The sequence below is a fragment of the Hirundo rustica genome, chromosome 22 (assembly GCF_015227805.2).
Source record: "Hirundo rustica isolate bHirRus1 chromosome 22, bHirRus1.pri.v3, whole genome shotgun sequence".
Classification (NCBI taxonomy): Eukaryota; Metazoa; Chordata; class Aves; order Passeriformes; family Hirundinidae; genus Hirundo; species Hirundo rustica.
The window spans coordinates 3,149,089-3,172,220 of NC_053471.1; the positions used below are offsets into that span (position 1 = coordinate 3,149,089).

Genomic DNA, 23,132 nt, shown 5'->3' on the forward strand with positions numbered 1-23,132 from the left:
CTCTGTGGATGTTGGGCATGAAGTCCAGTAGAGGCTGAAGACAAAAGGGGCTGTTGGGGATGAAGCCAAAGAAGGGCTGGAAGGGGCTCTGGAGGATGAGAGCGATGAGGGTGAAGAAGATGATGGGGAGCAGGAAGGAGGCATTAGGGATGAGGGTGATGAGGGGATGAGGATGATGAGGGGGATGAGGATGATGAGGGGATGAGGGCAATGAAGGGCAGGAAAGGGCTGTTGGGAACTACGGCAATGAGGGGGGTAAGGACGATGAAGGCAATGAGGGGGTGAAGGCGATCAAGTGCAGAAAGTTGGTGTTGGGGATGTTGGAGATGGTGGAGATGTTGGAGATGAGGGGGATGAAGGGCAGGAAAGGGCTGTTGGGGATGAGGATGATGAGGGGGATGAGGATGATGAGGGGGATGAGGATGATGAAGGCGATGAGGGGGACGAGGGCGGCGAGGGGCAGGAAGGGGCTGTTGAGGATGAGGGCGATGAACGGGATGAGGACGACGAAGGCGATGAGGAGGACGAAGGCGCTGAGGGGCAGGAAAGATCTCCTGGGGATGAGGGCGATGAGCGGGATGAGGACGATGAAGGCGATGAGGGGGACAAGGGCGGTGAGGGACAGGAAGGGGCTGTTGGGGATGAGGGCGATGAGCGGGATGAGCGGCATGAGGGCGATGAGGGGGACGAAGGCGCTGAGGGGCAGGAAGGGGCTGTTGGGGATGAGGGCGATGAGCAGGATGAGCGGGATGAAGGCGATGAGGGGGACGAAGGCGCTGAGGGGCAGGACGGGGCTCCGGGGGTCCCGCGGCGGGCCCTGCCCGCGGCCTCCCCCCAACGTCACTTCCGAGGCTGGAGACAAGATGGCGCCCGGACGGTGCCGGCGCTGAGGCCGCTCCGCCGCCAGCGGGGCCCGGGTGAGCGGCGGGCGGCGGGAGCCACCGGGCGCGGCCGGGCCGGGCCGGGCGGGCGCAGGGCAGAGCCGGCGGCGCGGGGAGGGCGGCCCGCGGAGGCTGCTGCGGGTGCGGAGCCGCCCCGGGGTCCGCGGGGAGGCGGCGGCCGGGGGCGTGAGGGCAGCGGCGGCAGGTGCGGGACCTGTACCCGCCGGGACGTGGGAGCGCCTCGGGGAAGGGAAGCGAGGGCGGAGGATGGCGAGGGAGGCCGGTTGGAGGAGGATGCTCCGTCCCCTGGGCGGCTTTTTCAATTTTTTTTTTATCTTGAAAATGCTGCCTCGGAAGCGTCGGCTGGCTCCTGCCCGCTGCCAGCCCGATGCTGAGAGAACTGTGCTCTTTCAAACTGTCTTCAGAAGTTCTGGCGCTTCGCAGGCCCCAAGGCTCCTTCAGGTCACGTTTTACCGACCTGAGTGAGCAGGGATTGAAGGAATTAACTCCGGAATTAGTTCCTTCACTGGAAACGTTCATCTGTGAATTATTCTTCTAAGTCGGAGGATAATTCATGATGGTACAGTGGGGGAGACATATTTTGGGGTGAGACGAAAAATATTCATGCAAGACATTTAGAAAAGCTCAAGAGATGTATCTTAAGTGCATTTTTTTATTTGAAGCCAGAGCAGCTTGCGGAGCATTGCTGATAACCATCTCACGGACAGGTAGCTGAAGTATTCAATGAAGTTTCCAGTGGTTTCAAATTCATATGAAGCTGCAGAATTTCCATCCTAAGCAGTAAAGAAAACTTTAAGTTATTTTCAGCTGTTGAGGAGGAAGAGAAGGTGATATGGCTGCACCTGCTAAATGATCATTCAGTGGCAAGAGAACTATTTTTCTTATTTCACATTTGAGTGAGCAGCAGTGGACAGCTCTAGAGAGCACAGGGCTGCTTGTGCTTCTCATGCTGCACCAGTTTGCTGTTCCCAGTCTGTGCTCTGGACTTTGAGTGTGTTATTTGGATGCAAAGTCTTTTCCAGCTTATTCAAATCTACTAAATAGATTAGGGTAATGGGAGAGCATGTGCAGCAGCATAGCATGTAATTATGTTCCTCACCAGGAACTGTAGCGTTAGGACAAGAAGTAATGGTTTCAAACGGAACGAGGGGAAGTTTAGGTTAGATATATGGAAGAAATTGTGCCCCATGAGGGTGGGGAGGCCCTGGCATAGGGTGCCCAGAGAAGCTGCCCCATCCCTGGAAGTGTCCAAGGCTGGGTTGGACAAGGCTTGGAGCACCCTGAGATAGTGGAAGGTGTCCCTGCCTATGGCAGGGGGTGGACTGGATGAGCTTTAAGGTCTCTTCGAGCCCAAGCCAGTCCATGATTCTGTATTGTTGCCTTCTGACACCTGCAGCATTTCAGTAAAAATGATGGGCATGTTAAGAATTCAGAGCGTAGAGATTTCCAGCTCTTCCAACTGCAGAAAAGCAGAGTGGTGAATCAGTGAGAGCACTGGCACTTCTCAGATGGAGATCTGCATCACTGATAGATGAGGGAGCAACTTGTAAGAAACAAAAGAACTTTTGGACTTGCAGAGACGGCAGTGAGACCCATATGGAGGTACCTGTTGGTTTTCAAGGATGTGGCTCCCAGGATTTGCTGGGACAGCAGTGCCTCCACAGTCCATAGCATAGACCATAAAAATAAGTTGCACTTACAGTGAAACCCTAGTTATGTTAATTAAAGGGCAGATCATCACTTTGGATGCAGTATCTTTGCTAGAAATGCCATAAGTATGGTGTTTGTAGGTTCCTGAGTTGGTGCCTGTTTTATGGGAATCCAAAGAGCAGCTTTCTACCAGTGCAGCATGGAAGGTGGGGAAGAATGTTCAGGCACTTCCATGCATTTGTGTAACACATCTATTTTTTACTATTGAAAATTTGCTTGAGAATGGAAGAGAATTAAAGCAGAATATCTTTTTTCTGTCAGAACTGAAATGGCTCTGGAAGTTCATACTGCAGTGCAGTGATATCTCCGTTTCACTGTTGCACACAAAAGCCTTGATCCTTAGGGATAAACAACTAATATGAAGTGTGTGAAAGGGAGATGCTGCTTACTGGGTGTCTCTCTGTTGGAAGCAGAAATTCAGAGAGGTTTAGAGATGACCAATAATGTACTCCTGCTTTGACAAACCTGTTTAAAGTACTGCAATATCTTTACTGTTGAACTTATTTGCATGGAAAGGGCAGATATGATACTTAACCCCCCAAATGACATAATTTCTTTTACCAATGTGTTTTTTCTCCACTGAGAATGAGCTGAAAAATATTTCATCTCTGCCTCTGTATAAAACAGGCTGTAGTCAAAAGTGGGAGGATGAGTCCTGTGTGGTAAAAAATGACTGAAATTGTCTTTTTCACATAGTAGTAAATCAGCAGTGTACTTACCTGAGAAAATTTTTCTTGGGTTTTACTGCGTTTGCAAGTCAAATTAAAGTGCACTCATATCTGAATATTGGAATGGTATTTCTGCATATTTGCACTTGTTAGAGACTTGTTATTTTCTGTTGACTTCTCTTGACTAGTTGCTGTTTAATTAATAAAATTAGGGGTTGTGTTGTGTTGGTGATTTCTTGGCTTATTATCTTGGTTACCTGACTAAACCTTCCTGAGGTGTAACAGTTTATTTGGTTACGTGGCAGTAAGCAAAGCCTTTTTTCTTACTGGACAATAGGTAATAGATATTAGTGTTCAGAAAATCATTGCCCATTTTTTCTCTGTTCTTATTTAGGCAGCCTTGTGTAACTGAAAATGTCTTTATATTTAAGTGACATAGAAGCAGGATGCCCTATCACATGCATATTTTAATCTTTCAGAGTTAACATGAACTATGTGTTTTTAACTTTATTTCACCTAATGCATGGAAAATTTGTGGACAGGAGTATTGCAGTATTGAATTGAAAACATGTAGATGTCCTGATGTTTAGGAAATGGCCATGTGCTGCAGTTAGAGAGTAAAACAAAGCCAAGAGCTGTGCAGTATCCCAGCCTGAACCCCGGTCATTAGGAAAACCGGCTGTGGAGACTTTCAAGTTGTCCCTGGTTCTGTAATGGACGTGTTTTTACTGGAGCAGTGACGTAATGCATGTCCCATTTTCAGCTTCCAAAATAGGATTGATACTCTCATGCCTGGTTTTTCCTTCCTCTGAATTGGAAGCAGCAAACAGCATTCTCTTTCAAAACGCTCTTTGATTCTGGGATTTAAAAAAACCCCACATACAGAAATGATAAATATGGCTTATAAAAGCAAAAGATAGTCTACTTAGTAAAACCTAGGAATGCTTGCTCGTCTGTTTCAGTCAGATTGAGTTGGAAGGGGATGATCTGCAATGCTGGTTTTGAATAAAATGACTTGCTTTTGTTTGCAGACTTTATTCCTAACAAGTTATAGGTTTTCTAAGGGAATATTTAAAATTCAGAAGCATAGATTCAGAAATAAAGCCAAAATACTTTTTGCCTTAAGCATTTTGTTTTAGAGACCACATTGTTTCCTTAAATACAAATGCCTTGTATGTTCTTATATGAATAAATATAATTTGTTGCTTAAAACTGAGCCTTTCAGAAAAAAGAAATTTTTCTGAAACTCTAAGATAAGATGATGCAGTAAAGCTTCTTTCTCTTCTTTGTTTACCAGATGCTTTAATGTCTTGAGTAAGTGTGCAGTATTTTTGTGCTCATGAGCTAGAGCAATGAATAGTAGTTTAAAATCAGTATGACTTGGCAATGTTTTCTGAAAATTACTTTCAGAAATTCAGTTTGCTTGTGTATGTGATTCACTTTTGGGATAGAACCTTTATTGTTCTTTTCTTTGGGCTGTCAGTTACTGGCTGAAGTTCAGTGTGGTAAATGTTATTAACGATATTCAGGTCTTTAATAGGTTAGGTTATGTTGCCTTTGAGTTTGGAGGAAAGATTGGATGAAAATAGTTGAAAATAGCTGCTGAGTGACTTTTTCAAAGTACTGATGCAGTTGTCAACTATTGTTGACTTTAAAACTGATTTTGTGGCTTTAAGAGATGACAGATTCTCCTGGTGACCCATCTGAGCAGTGTGGTTTTCCTCAGGGCTTCTCTGGGAAATCCTGCGTAGGACCTGACCGCGTGTAACCGGGAATTCATTCGTGTGTGGAGTCAGAGCTTGTTCCTGCTTGCAGGGATGAGAGTAAAGACCTTGGTGGTACTCACTGATCGTGCTGGGAACTCATGTTGGGGCAGCAGTTGTAGAATTAGTTTCATATTTTCTGGAGTTTGTTGAACTATGTGTACCAAAAGTTGAACACCAAGTTTACTGTTAGAGTTACTTCTGTTCTTACAATGTTTCACTTTAGGTAGAAAGGAAACTAGTGGCTGCACACAAGACTCTGTACAGCATTAATTTTATTTATTTTCCAGTGCAATTAATCATTCTGATTAATTTTTCATCAAGTCGTGAGTTTCCAAATTTGATGCCTACTTGAACTAGGAATTTTTTCAGATACCTTTTGAAATCTCAGGCTTTTATTAAATAGGAATGTAAAATGCATTAGTGTAATAAAATACCTCAATGCAGCTCAATTTAAGGAATATTTTCCTGTTTCTAATATAGAAGAGTAAAGACTCAATACGTGCATTTTTTAAATTTGAAAACCACATAAGGCCTTCCATAATGCTTTGATGTAAAATTCTAAGGAGATCTGACTTCTAAAGTTCTTAAAAGTACTCAATCTTGAGCAAACTAACTTACTTTAAAAAATAAATGGAACCATCTTACCTGAGCACATCATCATTTAAAGTAGGAAAAAGATTAATGCTAGATATCCATCTTGAGATTATTCAGACACATGTGAGCTGTAATAACAAAACTGTAGCTTGGAGCAGATTTTTTCTAAAATAAAATGCTCCTTTTCTGCAGATGATTTAGGAAGAGAAGCTACAGCTCTGTGTATATTTTCAGTTCAATGTAAATTTTTACATAGGTACATATTACAATTGTCTGTTTTTCTTTTTAGGGTTCATGTAATCAAAGGAGTTTCTGTGTTGTGTGTATCTTTCCAGAACACAACAGGAATTCAAAATGAATCAGGTGAGTAGAAATGTAAGACTTTATCAAAATACTTAGAACAGTTAATTATTAATAAGAAAAGTAAATCATCCACTAAAAAAAGTTCTTTAAAATCTTCGGTCTCATTAAATTTCATAATCATCCACTCTGCAGCAGGTATGCTTGTGAGATGTCTGTTATTTCATGGATTTGAGGTTTTTGTGAATTCCCTTTAGCAGTGTGTGAGTTATTACTCCTGGCACCTCTTCTAAGAACACCTCTCCAGAAAATTCTATTTCCTTCTGAAGCTGTATGTAATAATTCAGTTCCTTATAAAAGTGGTTTGAAAATTGAAGGCTTCCATTTTTTAAAATCCTTTTATAATAACACTCCTTTTTCAAATGTGCAGTAAACAATCTGCCACAAATTGATTGATTGGGAAATGTCACACTTTTCTTGGATCTGAATTGTTTCTCCTGGAACCAAGTAGAAAGACTGGGAAAGCACATTTCCTTTGTGGAGCAGCACTCTGATGTGTGGAGTCACGAGTGTCCTGACTGGAGGGTGTTGTTCTAATCAGCACCAACTGTGCAGCATTTTTTTCTGCATTTGTTTATCCAAGCAGGAATTGGCCATCAGTTTGTCTGTCACACACCATTGTGTTACTTAGAGATATAGAAAAATGTTGCCTCAGATTTTCTGACAAGTCCTCCCCTCTCTCTGGCTGATCTTACCGAGCCCCTTTGGCATGGGAATGGGACCATAGGATGTCACGCTGCAGCAAAGCCATTTTCACTCTGCTGGAAAAGTCAGCCGTGAACAGAAGCTTTATGAGTCAGAGACAACCACAGTACACAGTTGTATAAAATGCTCTGTATACTTCAAAGCCTGTAGCTAATGTGTGCTTTTATTATCCTTATTTGATCAGCAGCAGGCCTGAGTACAGTTAGCATTTGCTGAAGCGTGTTTTCTGTGAAGTCATAGAGGTATATGCATAAGTAATTGCAGCATGGAATAGGTTGGTGGGATGTGTCCTGTTGCTTTTTTTCTCTGGTTTAAAGTAAAAAGTCTTAAATATATTTGTACATATATAAAAAAGGTAAAAAGTAAAATATGATCTCTATCAGAGCATTGAAGTGTGTATTGTGAAAAAATATAATTGTATTATATCTGTAGAAAAATATGAATTATAGATATAAAATAGAAATTACATTTGCATTAAGCATTAGTAGTCTGGTTTGGGGAGCAGGGTTAACTGCTGCTTCAAAATTTCTATTGAGAATTGAAATCTTTTCAACTGTAAGATTTGTTTTGATGCACTCAGTGGCACAAAGCCAGCAGCCTATTGCTCTGTCTGCTTGAGGAATAATCCTGCCTTATTAGTCATTCCAATAAGCTTTGGATTCTGCTACAACTCTGAAAACTGTAGAGCCTCATCTGTAATTGTCACTATTGTCTGCTTCCTTCCCATGTGTGTGTCCATGTCCCCTCCTGTCCTGTCTGTTGTTGTGTTCCTATGCCCCAATTTGTTTCTAGAATTAAATCAAAAGCTGTATCAAAAGCTGGTCTCATTTATGATGTGCTGTGATGGGTGAGGTGACCCTTCCTCAGGGAGTTCTTACAACACCTTAGGGTCCTCCTCGGCGTTTCTGGCTTTCACCTTTGGTTCCCAAAGCACATGGAGCCCACGTGGCTTTTAATTGTTCATTGACCATTCATATTAAGTGTGTATTTAGCATCAACCCTGTGGTGTTTTTTCTTGCAGTGCCCTTGTCATTTCATTCACTGTTGACAAGTTGTAGTGCCAGGTCTGTATAAGAAATGTTCTTGCCTGATGCCAAACATCTTTCAAGTGGTTTGTTCTCATACTTCTTTCATTCTGCTTGTCTCTGCTTTTGGTGTGACTTTGGTGACCATGATACTAACTGGGCTGGTGTTGATTTGGTTTCTATGAAAAGACTGTTAGCTTTGTGGTTTATCCCACAGAAATCTTGAAGTAGTGAAGGAAAACCTTTTCTTAAATTCTTTGATACGGCCTTCTTGTTCTAAGGAGAAGAAGGATTAAAGAAAACCCCATTTGTTATTGGAGTTCATGATTTTGGGTTTCTTGGAAGATTGCTGTCCCAGGACAGACAGTATGTGTCCTCTTTTAAAAGGAGCTCCTCCTCTAATTATGTAAATTAATTCATCAGAGTAGCTGAATAATTTATTTTAAAAACCCCAAGCAAACCTGGGGTTTGATTGGTAGCATTATCTCAGACTGCAGTAAGACAGAGTAGGAGGAATTTGGGTTCTGCTGGGAAAACAGCATGGGCAGTTACTTAAAAAATGCTGGGGAGTACAGGAGCAGAGGATACCTGCACTTGTACTGAAACTTATCCCCCCATTCCTTCTGAATTTTTCAATGATTATTTCAAGTACTTCCAATACGTCTTTAACTTCCAAGCACACAAATGCTGTGCAAAGAGGGATAGCTAAGGTGCCTGGACGAGGAGAGACGTGTCTGCTTTCCTGTGCTGGCTGGCACAAGTACCCTTCCTCAACTACTTAACTTCTCTGCCATCTTCCCCCTCCCTCCCTCCCTCCCTCTTTCTTTTATCTTCTCATTTATCCTAATCCCGTTTCCACCCTAACATGACACTAACTGGCTGTCTGTCATTCGTTGCACAGTTCAGGATGGTTTCTTTCCTTTTCACTCTTTTATCACCTGTAAATATCTTGTTGCAGGTGCCTTTTCTACTCGGATTAAATACTGTTTGTGACATTGTAGACTAATCTGTGGTTGGTTCACGAGTACAATTATGTTGAAAGCGGTGTGAAAAGTTGCTTAATGTGTTAAAAGGTACTGTCAGAGTGTCTGGATTCTAGATTTGATGCAAATAGGAAAAGATTGTTTCAGTTAAAGCACCACTTCAGCCCTCAAATGATCCTTTGGCTTTGTTCCAAAGTCAGTTCATACTACCTGATTTAAATTCTAGAATGTAATTTTCTGATGAACTTCAGAGTAAGAAGCTTAAAAGTGAAATAAGCTTCAGGTGATTTTTATATTCAAAATTGCAGCCTTGGAAGGAGTGAAAAATACTGTGTTAAGGCTTGAGATAAATGCCAGAGTTGGCTGTAGGACATGCACAAGTGCACTACCCTTATCAAGAGGCGAATTTTGTAAACAGAAAAATAAATTTAAATGTGATTGTTAAGTTTTGTTTGAAAAGTGATTGGAATACAGTATTTCTTTTTGGTAAACAGACATTGCTTCGGGACAAGTTGTGATCTGGAAAAAGTTTCAAGTAGCTACATCTAAATTGCAAATAAAAAGAGATTGCACTGATTTGACTGAACTAAATTATTTATTTTACTGTTTTGAATTTGATTGCTTATTACCATTCATTTGAGGTGTGAAATGTTTTGTTGTGTAAAGGCCATACCCAATTTTCTAGTACTCGTGAAATCCATTAATATGACAAGTGTTGGATGAGTCTGTTGTGTTCTCTGGATGTCCTGCTAAGCTCTGATTTATGTAGGTAGATGCATAATAAAATTCTGATTGTATACTACTCCATGCAAATACACTTCTTAAATGGTGGAACAGTTTGGGGATATTCACAGTTAAAAGGACTAATAAGGAATATACCAAGAAAATCAAAGATGTATCACAGTGCTGTACACTTCTGTCTGAATCAGTTGAGTCTGTTTTCATAGGTTAAAATTAATTTGCAGGGTTGAGATTTCAGATTTTTTACTGCTCATCAAAACCCCACACCAAAACCAAGACTCTCCAAAAAAATCAGACCCCCAAATGAAACCCAGCTGAAAAAAATTCCACTTTTAGCTTGAAACTGGAAGTGAACCATTCTGAGAGTTGTCAGCCACCCTCTTCTATTTCTGTATATAACTTGTTAGAAACCACTGGGGAAAACAAGCTTGTTTCTCCCCTGGTGAAATCCTGGGGTAATGTACTGAGAAGATGTTTAGGTTTCTTTGATATGCTGAGAAGAGCGTGTTTCTTTTTCAGCTGAGACGTGGCTTCTTGCCTATCAGTTCAAGGCAAACAGATGTCTGAAAATCAGTCTGCTTTCATCAGTGTTTTTCCTTTTGGGTTGCTGGTAGAGCAAAATAAAGCTTTGCTCTGCTTTGAATAGACTTCAGCTATTCTAACTAATGAATAAGTATTCATCCCTGGTGTCTACACTCTTGGATGGGAAGGGATTTCTGGCATTCTCTCCCTTCCATAGTTTCCAATTTGGGGGTCTTTCTCCCTTACAAACAGCTCTTGGAGCTCTGTGCAGCTGTTAAGGCTTATGAAAGCAGCACTAGAATAACCTTGCTCTGACTCCAGTTTTATATTTTTCCTCGTTGTTGCAATTAAAACTGGCAGAAGGCTTGTTCTTTAACTCCACTTAGCAAATTGGGTTTTCAAATGTAGTGAATGATTGCCATAGCAGCACCCTGACAAAGACTGCTGAGGAGCAAGGGCTGAAAAACTTTATCTGTTTTGCTTTAGAGGGAAAAAAATTGGAATTTGATAGCATATTGAGATGCATTTTAAAATATATTTCCAGTAACCTTTCAGCATATTTCGAAAGTACTCACTGAAAAGTACACTGAGTATTACTCAGTAGTTTATTATTCAGTATGTGAAAACTACTATTGTATCTCTGCTTTATGGTTATAGATAAAAGCCAGAATCATTTCCAAAAAAATAAAAGTTTATTTGGAAAAATTTCTCAGTTTAACCTCTTCCTAAAGATGGGTTCAGAGGTCAAGTACAACATCCTTAATATTAGAGTTGTTCCTGCCATTACCACCAGTGTTTGCTCCTGACCAGAATGATTAGAGTTCCATATCAGAAGGCTGGGAGTTATTTTAGGGCATGTGGTTCGATAAAGGCTCAGTTTTCACTAAGCACAGTTCTTTCAGAATGTGGACAGATTTTATAGGAAATTTTGCATTCTTGTACCTTTGAAATTCTGGTCATTTCTATCAGAAATGGTGTTTTGTTAATTGTAAGTGGGTAATAGGGAGCAAGTTGTTTTATGACACGTGTGAGTAGTAATAGTATGGATAATACTATAAGAATAATATTGAACCTCGGAGGCTTCATAAAATGGAACTAATCACTTACTGGACAGTAAATAAATTATTAGCTTTATGTTGCCTATCAAACTTTAATATAAAAATATCTTAAAACTTGTATTAATTATAAGCTGCTGGCTGAAGTCCTGAGTTGTTACTTGATGTAGGAAACATGAGTAACATTTATGATACTGAAATAATTACTATTAAAATCCTTTTATTCTCTTTAAAAGCTGCTTTTGGCTTAATCTCTTTGTTGCAGAGCAGTAAACTTGACATGCCCACAGTTTAATCACCAAGAACTGTAGTGACAGGACAAGGGGGAATGGCTTCATGCTGACAGAGTAGATTTGGATTCTAGGGAAGGACTTGTCTGTGAAGATGGGCAGGCCCTGGCACAGATTTCCCAGAGAAGCTGTGGCTGTCCCTGGATCCCTGGAAGTGTGCAAGGCCAGGCTGGACAGGGCACCCTGGGACAGTGGAAGGTGTCCCTGCCCATGGCACTGGATGGGTTTTAAAGATGCCCTTGAGGGGCGTCCCCAGCCCGGGGAGGAATCTCCACACACACTGCAAGAAGGGTTCTGTTAGAAGAACCTGTTCCAAAGTGGGTCTGGCTTTTCCAGGGTGAAGTGCTGGACTGTCAGTCAGGTGTCCCCAGGCAGCTGTGCCAGCTCAGCAGCTTTAGGCAGGTTATCAGTGGTATCACTGTCTATTCCTTCATCAGGTATTTAGTCAGCTCTGCCACATCTCCTCACCCTCAGGGTGTTTAACTTTGGGATTGATGACTCTGCCTGGTTTTAGCTTTCAGCACCAAAAGCAGCATGACCCCACCCCCCTCCATTCACCACTGATGACTTTGCTTCCAGGCAGAGCATCGTGCCAGAGTGGCCATGGTATATCCCAAATGGCAGGATCTGGGGCAGAGTGGCCATGGTATATCCCAAATGGCAGGATCTGGGGCAGAGTGGCCATGGTATATCCCAAATGGCAGGATCTGGGGCAGAGTGGCCGTGGTATATCCCAAATGGCAGGGTCTGGGGCAGAGTGGATGGAATATCCCAAATGGCAGGATCTGGGGCAGAGTGGCCATGGTATATCCCAAATGGCAGGGTCTGGGGCAGAGTGGATGGAATATCCCAAATGGCAGGATCTGGGGCAGAGTGGATGGAATATCCCAAATGGCAGGATCTGGGGCAGAGTGGCCATGGTATATCCCAAATGGCAGGATCTGGAGCAGAGTGGATGGAATATCCCAAATGGCAAGGTCTGGAGCAAAGTGGATGGTATATCCCAGGTGCAAGTTTGTGTCTGCATTGGAGTGGTTAATTTACTGCAACACGCTCACTTCAGTCAGCAGAACAAGTAACTTTTCAGATTTCTGAACTGTATGCACTTCTTGGAGCTTTGAGTTTGGTTTTCTCCTGAAGTTACTTCTTAGTCTTTCTCACAAGGGGCACTTTGTCACATAAGGCAAGATAAGAAACTATTTTAGATTGGTTTTGGGGGACTGATTAGGTTGAGTATGCCTGGAAATCATTCTTTGAAAGAGGGAAATGAACAATTGCTAATATATGTGAAATTATCCTCAGTGCTGTGAATTTGGAAATTTTACTTTAATTGCAGTTCAGAAGGTTTTGAAGTTCATGTGGGTTAATCGCCTGTTGTGTAGTTGTTTTGTTAATGTTGGTTGGCTTCTTGACTTGTAGAGCACAACTGACACCCCTGTTGCTGTGGAGACCTTGGATGATGTTCCTGAGCACGTGCTTAGGGGCCTTCCTGAGGACGTGAGGCTCTTCCCATCTGCTGTTGACAAGACTCGGCTTGGTGAGTGCTACAGCTGTGAAAAGAGAAGGAAGATTTTTACAGTAGCTCACATAAATTGGAGTTGCTGTGAAAGCCTGGTGCCCTCCTGTGCTGCGTAGAGATGATGTCTGGTGTATTTGTCTGAAATAATTCCTCTTGGGAAGTGTGGACAGCTTCCCAGTCCAAGACAGACACATGTAATGATCTTAAGAAATTAGGATTTTGAGTAGAAGGTTTGCTTGGAATAACTTGGATTAGATTTAACTAATTAGATTTAACTCCTGGTACGTGTCTCCTCAGGTGTCTGGGCAACAAAGGCAATTTTGAAAGGCAAGAAGTTTGGACCATTTGTTGGTGACAAGAAAAAAAGGTCTCAAGTTAAGAGCAATGTCTACATGTGGGAGGTAAGAAACAGCTTGTAAATGGAAAAATGTGCCTGTCACCAGGTCAATATTTTGTATTTAGCCTTTACCTTTTCCAGATATTTTAGAAATAAACTTGATGTCAGGTAATTGCCATCTATTATTGCCGTTTCTAACAGTTATTTATAGACACTTGGATGGAACAACTGTTCTGAATTACAAAGATTTATAAACCACTGGCATTGTTTGAAATTGCTATATTTCTTACATGCTGCCTGTGGATCACAGCTGCCCTTAAGAGTTTGTTGCTGATCTTTGCTTTGTTGGATTGAACCCTGAGTGCAACTGAGTGCTGTCAACTGCCTGTGAATTTAGGGAAATTAGGAGGATATGGAATCTCTTAAGGAAGTCACATCACTCCTCCTCATTTAGCTCTTGGAAGACCAGCTTTTGGAGTTTTTGTAAGAGTTCTCAAGTGTTGCAGCATTTCTTGTGCTGGGTTGCCTTGAAGCAAGTGCCGTCTGGGCAGCTGAACAGCTCTGGAAGCTCCACTGGTAGTCAGGAGACCTTGGATATTATGTTGATTTCAAAATGTAAATGTCATAATCTGGAGCTGAATCCTACCTACAGTGTCTTTAAGGCAGTTTATAAAGACTTCCAAAGACTTCTTCAGTCTTTCTGAAGACAAACACAGGGCATGGTTTTACTGTAGTGAATAGTCAAGCAGGGGAGGGGTGGAGAAACTGTGACGTAGAATGTTCTGGAACGTGGATTTTTAGGCTAAAGACACTGATAATGGTCATCCATCCTTCTGTCTCCTTGCTCGCAAAAATGGAACTCCCTAAAACACTTAAAACATGCACAGAGCTTAGAGTTAACCTCTATCAGAGGAATTGATCTAGGACATTCCCATAAATGTAAATTACCCTTTAGAAAAGCAATACAGTTTTCAAGTATAATGTTAGTTGCACTGAGCTCATGCTATCACAAACTCCACTGCATAAGGTATCTCCAGGTTTGATCTGTTACAGGAACATTTGATGAGATTGAATCAGTTGAGTAAATTATTGACTTAAAAATTGTGTTTGTCAGTGCTGGATGCTGAATGTTCATGGTGGATGTTTTTGCAGTCTGTGTTGAGAAATGGTAGTTGTGAGTCAGCTGTTTCAGAGTTTCCTGGTTTGCAATGCAGGTGATAATGGGAAGCCTTATTAGATTCCAGAGTAATTGTGTGTTGCTTTAATAGTGATTTTAGAGTTAGGAAAAAAAGCAACTAAAATGAGACTGCAACAGTTGGTCTCATATGCTGATATCTGAAACCAGTCCGGAATCTCAACTGTTAGAAAATACAGTTTGTAGAAGGATGGTGGTGTGTAGGAGCAGTTCAGTATATGGACTCTTCAGCTTGTGGAACAACCTTTTACACAAGTGTTCCATTTGCTTCTTTAGTGAAATTAATCTGAATAAAAAACAAGGTTCCTAAAACTGGCATCTCCAGTCAATTTTAATGATTTTTGAGCTCTCACACCGGAGGCTCATTGTGAAAAAGATGAGTTGTGTGTGTCTGTATATGCCTCTGGTGTCTGAGGAGAGAGCACATTTTCCTTTTCCACTGGTGAAAAGCCACAGTTGGGAAAATGAGAACAAATGTCTGAAAAGGGAGGGAAATGCTGTTTCAGAATGACTGGCACAGCTGTGCTGAGTGAGTTTTATTGTGGGTACAGGAATCACTTAAAGTCACCAGGTTATGAAGAGGAGTTGGAGCTATTTTCTTTCTCACAGTGCACAAGGCCTTCAAACAATATTCTGTAAATTAGACTGTAATACTCGGTAAATTAAAAAAGCAATAAAGTATTTCAGTTTGTGGAAAACCCATAATAAAGTAACATGAAAACACAGTAATGTTATATATATGTATATAAAGGTAATCAGTAATTACATTTAGACATAGATGTCATATCTGTTTAGCTCTCCCACAGCGTTCTTTGGCTCTTCTCTCCCATTTTAACCAAAAGAATTGCTTTGGCAGTCTCACCTGGGACTCTTTGCTTTCATATTGTGAGGACTGGGTGTGCTGCTGAGCATTCTTTCAAAAGTCAGCTGATGAAATCCATGCTGGAATAGTTTAAGTAAGGGAGATGTTTTCTGTCTACTTGGAAAAAAACTAAGATGGCTGTATGTTTATTAAAACTTCACTTTTATTGATAAAATTCTGTTTTATTAAGTCAACAGTATTATCAGCGCAAAAAATTTGAATTTATTAAGTAGAGGTTTTTCTAAACTGTTGTAGAAGTATATGTGAGATTGAAATTGGAGAGTTTGGAAAGCCTTGGAATTACTTATAAAGTATCAGAAAATAAAAGACTACAACACGGTAGATTTTTGGACTTTTAGAAAAGCAGAAAAGGAAAAATACCCACTGATAGCTCTTCTTACAGGCATCTAACTTGGATTATAAGAAGAGTGGGAGATGTTATACATCTTGAAAGAGAAGCAGAGTCACCTGTCACCAGAAAATAGTGGAGATGTCAGTCCCCTTCTTGCTTTACTGCAAGTTGTCTGGAAATGTAAACCAGTGCCTTCGTAGGAGAGTATTTGTCAGCCTTTTCCCCAAGGGCAGAAACCAAAGAATTTACACAGCATCTTGGAACATGCAGAATTTTGTTGACATGGTCATATTTTTAAGGTGATCACAAGATTTCTTTTATACCCTAAAAAAAGATTAAATATAAAGTATGCTTTCCCATATCTTTCTGAATAAAGCAAATGCTTCTAGCTTCGATATAGTTACTTCTTCCAATTCATCAGATGGTATAAATAAAGTTCTGTGGCCTTCATATCTGAAAATCAGTCAATTTACTAAATGCAAAATCTAGAGTATCATTTCAGGCTTGCCAAACTGAAAAAAAAGTGTAAAATGTTTTAAGGATTTTGGCTTTTGAGCCCAGAGCTTTCAGAGATGGGATTGCAGGCCACGAGTGGGTTTTTTTCCAATTGTACCAGTTTCTCTAAAGGATTGCAGAAGAGCAGCAACACTTTACCCCAGTCCAGCCCTGGCTCTGCCATGCCCTTTGTGTTGTCTCTGGCCTTGGCTGCTACTTGGAGTGCTTTGTGTAGCTGTGAAATTCAAAGTTTTAGTGCTGTGAGCAGTGTCCCTGTGTCTGCTGTCTCTCTCCCAGGTGTACTACCCCAACCTGGGCTGTGAAATTCAGTGTTTTAGTGCTGTGAGCAGTGTCCCTGTGTCTGCTGTCTCTCTCCCAGGTGTACTACCCCAACGTGGGCTGTGAAATTCAGTGTTTTAGTGCTGTGAGCAGTGTCCCTGTGTCTGCTGTCTCTCTCTCAGGTGTACTACCCCAACCTGGGCTGTGAAATTCAGTGGTTTAGTGCTGTGAGCAGTGTCCCTGTGTCTGCTGTCTCTCTCTCAGGTGTACTACCCCAACCTGGGCTGTGAAATTCAGTGTTTTAGTGCTGTGAGCAGTGTCCCTGTGTCTGCTGTCTCTCCCAGGTGTACTACCCCAACCTGGGCTGTGAAATTCAGTGTTTTAGTGCTGTGAGCAGTGTCCCTGTATCTCCTGTCTCTCCCAGGTGTACTACCCCAACCTGGGCTGGATGTGTGTGGATGCCACTGACCCAGAGAAGGGCAACTGGCTGCGCTACATAAACTGGGCCCGCTCAGGAAAGGAGCAGAACCTCTTTCCTCTGGAAATCAACAGGACCATTTACTACAAGAGTTTAAAGGTACCACTGTCTGAACAGCTGCTGCTTTGTTATCTTTTATTATTAATGCTTTTTAGTCTGCTTTATTAAAAAAACTTTTTTCTTACTATTTATATTAAACAGAGTTTGAAACATTTTATGAAACATATTTAAAACACTGCAAATGCTACACATCATTGGTATAAATGCTTAATCTGCCAATACAGTTGACATTAGCTTTACTGTTAAACTACAGGATGTTTAAACACTTGAGTCTTTCTTACTGGGTAATGATTTGCTGTAACACCAAATTCAATACAAACTAGAATGAAAAACTACAGAGTATATGAAATATATGTTTTTCTGGTTTTGTGGATACCAAGAATCTTTCTGCTGAGGATGTTTTTGTAGTAATCAGATATTTTTATGGTCTGTGCATTGTTTGACAAAGTTTGGCTGTCAAGACTCTTTTGTGGGTAGCTCCATGAAACTATTTCTCATGGTTTTATACCATTTTTGTTTTGTTCGGGGAGTGAGGGGGAAGCAGAGAAGAGGGTAATTCCTGGAGCATTTTATCTCAAAATCAAGAAAAAAAAGGTTTAACTATAACGGTGGAGCATGTTAGGTTAAGAATATTGTGGCTTTAAAGTATTTCTTGAGCCCCTGATCAAGACCTCCTAGCAGTGAGGTGTGTAGCTTGACTTAGTTTTATATTTTAAATACTTTGGGGAGTTTGGGGTATGTGCAGTTTCGTTTTTGCACTGTTGCTGTTCCTTCCATTTCCTTGTGAGGCTAACAGTATCTGTCAGTGACTGCTATTTGCTTAATAAAAGAATAAGTTGGACCCATGCAGTTTTGAAATTTATGGAGCAGTACAGCAGTAGGTAAGTGTTATATTTTAGGGCACTCAAGCTAAATTGAAGAAACATTCTAAACATTTTCTGAACTTTGCAATGGCATTCAAGTAGAGGTTCACTATTGCCAAACAGACTACTGCTTTGTCTGCAGTGTTTATTTGCAGAGGCAGGCTCCCAGTATGACTCTGTAGCCAGCCTTGATTTCTCTGGACATTTTATCTTGGATTTCCTCTGCATTTGCCCACAGTCCCACTAACTTATTAATATAGGTGTGCTTTTGGAGTCACTCTGACATTTTAAATTTCTCATTGAGTCTTTTCTGCAAAAGTTTCAGCACTGACAGAGACAAGCATTCATGTGTTTAAACTTCATTATTTGATGGATGATACTGCACTTTGGAAAATAACTGTACTGCTAAAAGAGGCTGAGCACTGCTGACAGAATAACAAATATCTTGTGTCAGCACTGGAATACCCTTTTGTTCCTTTGACTGTTGTCTCTTGCACCTTGATGAATCTTGTCCCAGTCACACCTTACTGCTAACTGAGACAAAAGAGGGAGTGTAATGAAGAACATCTTAAATGTCCTTATCTTTTGCATATAATGTTAGGATCTCTACACTGCCATTTCAAACCTGCTGTAAATTTACCAGCCCAGGTATGAACACATGGTTCTTTCCTGATCTTTATCATAATTCATAAATTTAGGGGAATTCCACTTGCTGACAAATAAACAACACAGGTTTTATTTACCCCCAAAGGAGAATTCAGGTGGCTTGTGTGTGATTTTGTTCTGCTTTATCTTGAAGCATTCAAAGTATAGTCATGGGGTCTTATTTTTCCCAAGGTTTCCTTCAGCTTTTTGTAGGTTTTTAATTTGTAAGTTAAACAGGCTGATTTCCAGGTCTCATTGCTGAGATAACAAAGTCCAAATTTGCTTTAACTTCCCTGTTCCCTGATCTCAATGAATAGTTATAGAATAGAATAGAACTCGTGAGTGAGCACAAGCAAATGGTTTTCCCTTCCATCTTCTCATCTTTACTGAAGGGCTGAGGGTATTTGTAAGCTGCTTTGCATCTGCTTTCCCCAGGATGCCTGTGTGAGAGCTGTGATATTGCAGGGGAACAGCTTAAATTCTTCATGTAGTTCCAGCTCTTCCTGCCTCTGCTCATGAGAGGAGCTCGCTGTGTAGTGTTTTTCTGCACACAGGACAAAACTTGAACTATAGAAAAAGTAAAATACAGTGGAAACTCAGTTTCAAAAAGGGTTCTGAAGAAGCTTGACTATGAAACTGTCCCTGATTAAAATGAGATTAATTTGCTTGTGGAAGACTGTTTTGCCCAACAGGTTTGTAGTACCTCAAGATCCTCCCTGTTACACAGGAGAGAGCAACATAACGTTGGGTTATAAAGTGTGAAAGATTCACACAAGTAAATGTCAGACTGTTCACTTTGGTTGTGTTTGGTGAGATGAGGCCACACCCAGGTGCAGAAGCACAATATCACAGTAAAATGCAGTGGCCGGTGAAAAATAGCTGCTCTGATGAGTGTGGAAAATCTACTCTGATGAGGTCAGGCAGGCAAATGCCTGTCTCAGATTGTACAAGACACATCAGAGTGCTTCAACATGCACAATTAATTGATTTTTAGGCAATCTATGCTAGAACCTCTTAGGTTAGGTTGATAACTTGTTGGATATTACTCTTGAAAATAACAAATTTTGAACTTACCATAAGCCTTTTGAACAGAAAATACCCAGATTAAGGACAGTTAAATGTTGCAATTAAAACAAAAAGCACAAAAAACCCGTGTGGGAATTATTAACCTAATGAGACTTCCCAAAATTCATACCTTTTTTAGCCAGGCTGTCCCAGCCTGACACTGCTACACCAAGGATCTGTAGGGAGTAGTTTGGAGGAGGTTGGGTTTTGGAGTTGTTACTTGGGGGTGTCACGAGGAGCAGTGGTGGTACAAGTGGCACTTGCTCAGTGTAGTCCTCTCATATTGCTACTGAGGGAGCAGCTTTAGTTGTCTGGTTTTGAAGCTGCTGCTGCTGCATCTCATTTTAGAAGCACAAGGTTAGAGGGCTTAATTTAGATTCTAGAGCAGTCACAATAGAACTAAATTCATCGAGTTGAACGTTAGCTCCAGCCATGCAGCCAGCAGGTTACGTGCTCGTTACCACCCGCTGTTTGCATTGCCTGAAACCTCAGCCAGATCTTTGCTCTGCCTTTGTATATTTTTTAGATGATAAGGAGGGGTTTTTTGCATCAGACAACTCTGCTACATTCCTTGCTGCTCACCAGCTCCAAGGCCATGCAAATAACTTTGCCGCTATTTATCCTATCAGGCCTCTGGAACTCAAGGAAGCCAAGCCATAGGCTTTGCTTATAACTTTTCTCTTAGTTGCTGGGATCTTGCAGCTCTTGTTGTTCCAGTGTCTGGAGTATGATGATAATTAAAAAAAAAAAACCTGGGCTGTAGAAGAAAGAAATCCTACTTTTCTTCTTGGTACAAAGTTTCCCTTTGGCTTCAAACTGGAAATAATAGTCTGAGGACACCCTTTGCTCGGATGCAATCACCAAAAATGGGATCTGGTCTCCACCAGCCCCATGTTGATGAAGCCCTGAAAGAGGGGAATTAAGGTCAAGGCATTTAAAATTTTCTTGGTTTTTGGGTAAAATGCTTCAGGAAATGGAGAAACAATGAGGAAGATTTAAAAAGTAAGTTAAAATCTTTAGTTTGCCAACTTGGGGACTTACTAGTTTGAGTCTGATGTTTTAAGGAGCATGTGAAATGAACTGATCAATAGAGTTTCTGTTCTTGGCAGTGCTGGGAGTATGAGTAGCATTTGCAGTGGTGCCCATTTGACTAAGTTAGGCTGATTTTTTAAAAAATTAATTAAAAAGGATAGAAATAATCAATTTGGAATGGCAAGCAAATCTTTGATTTTTGTGATAAAATAGATTTATTAAATATCTTTTAATTATCTGTATTCCTGTTAACTAACCCACTGTGAAAATCTTTTCCTGGATCTTTGGATTTTGTTCCAGATCCCAGCTGTAGTTGCTGCCTGAACAGTAACTTACTATTATGTTATAATTAATTAATGTTATTTAATGCTTTGTATAAACTAGGTATGTTTGTCCCAACCTGGCTTCTCTCTGAAAAGAATTAACAGTGAATATCCATAGAAATGAGCTCTGGGATTTAAATCAGTGTCACTATTTGAGGCAGACCACAATTTGGAACATTACAGCTGGAAGGTTCATGCCAATAATAATAATAATAATAACAACAACAACAGCTGTGTATAAATTATTAATACCAGGACTGTATTAATAATTAACTATGTAACTATATTAATATTAACTATAACTGTATTGATATTGTCAGGAACTGTAGTGGTGGGCCAAGGAGCAATGGATGCAAATAGAAAGAGGGGAAATTTAGGTTTGATGATAAAAGATTCTTCCTTGTGAGGGTGGTGATGCCCTGGCACAGGGTGCCCAGAGAATTTGTGGCTGCCCCATCCCTGGAGGTGCCCAAGGCCAGGTTGGACAGGGCTTGGAGCACCCTGGGATAGTGGAAAGTGTCCCTGCCATGGCAGGGGATGGAACTGGATGGGCTTTAAGGTCCCTTCCAACCCCTTAACATTCCATGATTTTTCTGACCTTTTTTTTTTTTTTCCCTGTGGCTTTTGGGGTTTTTTTGTGTTTTAGTAATTTTTTTCTGATTTTGTCTTTTTTTGTGGTTTTCTTTCTGTCCCTTATATTTGCCATTTTTAGGGGTTATATTTTATTTTGGTCTTTTTCTGGTCTTTGGTCTTTACTTGTCACTTTTCTGGGGTTTTTTCTGTGTTTTCTTGTGAATTTGGGGGGGTGATTTTTTTAAAGTATTTTTTGGTGTGTGTGTGTGTTACAGTCTCTGAGGAGGTTTTTGGGTTTCTTTTGGGGTGCTTTGGTGCTGTTCTCTGTGTGTGTGTGTGAGAATCCATGAGGGGGTTTTGGGGGTGTTCCGGTGCTATTCTGTGTGTATGTTACCATCTGTGAGGAGGTTTTGGGCTTGTTTTGGGGTGTTTTCAGGGTGTTTCAGTGTTGTTCTGTGTGTGGCTCTGTGTGTGTATGTTACAATCCGTTTTGGGGTGTTTTCGGGCTGTTTCTCTGCTGTCATATGTGTGTATGTTACTATCCGTTAGGAGGTTTTTGGGGGTGGTTTGGGGGTATTTTCGGGGTGGTTTTGGGTGTTTCGCTGCTGTTCTGTGTGCGGCTGTGTGTGTGTGTGTATGTTAAAATCCGTGAAGAGGTTTTTGGGGTGGCTTTGGGGTTGTTTTGGGGGTATTTTTAGGGTGTTTTCGGGGTATTTCGGGGTGTTTCCCTGCTGTTCTGTGTGCGGCTGTGTGTGTGTGTATGTTAAAATCCGTGAAGAGGTTTTTGGGGTGGGTTTGGGGTTGGTTTTGGGTTATTTTGGGGGTGTTTTGGGGGTATTTTTAGGGTGTTTTCGGGGTATTTCGGGGTGTTTCCCTGCTGTTCTGTGTGCGGCTGTGTGTGTGTGTGTATGTTAAAATCCGTGAAGAGGTTTTTGGGGTGGCTTTGGGGTTGGTTTTGGGTTGTTTTGGGGGTGTTTTGGGGGTATTTTTAGGGTGTTTTCGGGGTATTTCGGGGTGTTTCCCTGCTGTTCTGTGTGTGTCCAGCGCGGTTCGGGGGCGGGGCGGGGCGCGCTCGGCGCTGCGCCCTCCGGCCGGCAGGGGGCGCACGGGCCGGCGCCCTCGAGGCTCGGCGGGGGCAGCGCCGTGGGCGCCGCCGCGGCCGCTCCCCGCCCCGCCAACAACGCGCGCGCTGATTGGCCGCGCGCCCTGTGTTGTGTCCCGGCAGCCAATCGCGGCGGGCGAGGAGCTGTTGGTGTGGTACAATGGCGAGGACGACCCGGCGATAGCGGCCGCGATCGAGGAGGAGCGAGCGAGCGCCCGCAGCCGCCGGCACTCCCCGAAGGCCCGCAGAGGTACGGACCGGACCGGCCCCGCCGCCGCCCGCGCGCGGGGCAGCCCGGCCTGCGGCCGCCGTGACCTTCCGCAGCCCGGGAGAGGAGGAGGGAGGGCAGGGCCCGGCCCGGCCGGCGGCGCCGCGGGCGGAACGTGGAAGTTGTGGGTGGAAAAGTTGGGAGAGGCGGCGGGAGCGGCGCGGGAAGGGGGAATGTCCGGCTCCGCCGGCAGGACACGCGGGGCCGCGGCAGCCACAGCGATCCCGCGTGGGGCGGGGACCGAGCCCGCGGCAGCCGCGAGCCCTCCTTGGGAAAGGGAGCTGAGCTCGGGGCCGCCCCGATCCCTCCGTGGGAAAGGGAGCTGAGCCCGGGGCCATCGCGATCCCTCCTTGGGAAAGGGAG

At 42.3% G+C, this 23,132-nt stretch overlaps 1 protein-coding gene across 2 annotated transcripts in view; it reads left to right on the top strand.

The window, feature by feature from the left end:
- Positions 1 to 838: 838 nt before the first annotated feature.
- The window catches only part of PRDM2 (PR/SET domain 2), a 63,368-nt gene continuing 41,074 nt past the window's right edge, over positions 839 to 23,132 (top strand). For both annotated transcript variants that reach the window (XR_005703864.1, XM_040084339.1), the window contains exons 1-6: positions 839 to 917; positions 5,930 to 6,003; positions 12,741 to 12,858; positions 13,138 to 13,241; positions 16,785 to 16,937; positions 22,625 to 22,751. Coding sequence is in view for 1 of the 2 variants with exons in the window: in XM_040084339.1 (XP_039940273.1) it covers positions 5,995 to 6,003; positions 12,741 to 12,858; positions 13,138 to 13,241; positions 16,785 to 16,937; positions 22,625 to 22,751 (511 nt within the window). In the remaining variant the exon portion in view is untranslated. The remainder of the gene's footprint in view (positions 918 to 5,929; positions 6,004 to 12,740; positions 12,859 to 13,137; positions 13,242 to 16,784; positions 16,938 to 22,624; positions 22,752 to 23,132) is intronic.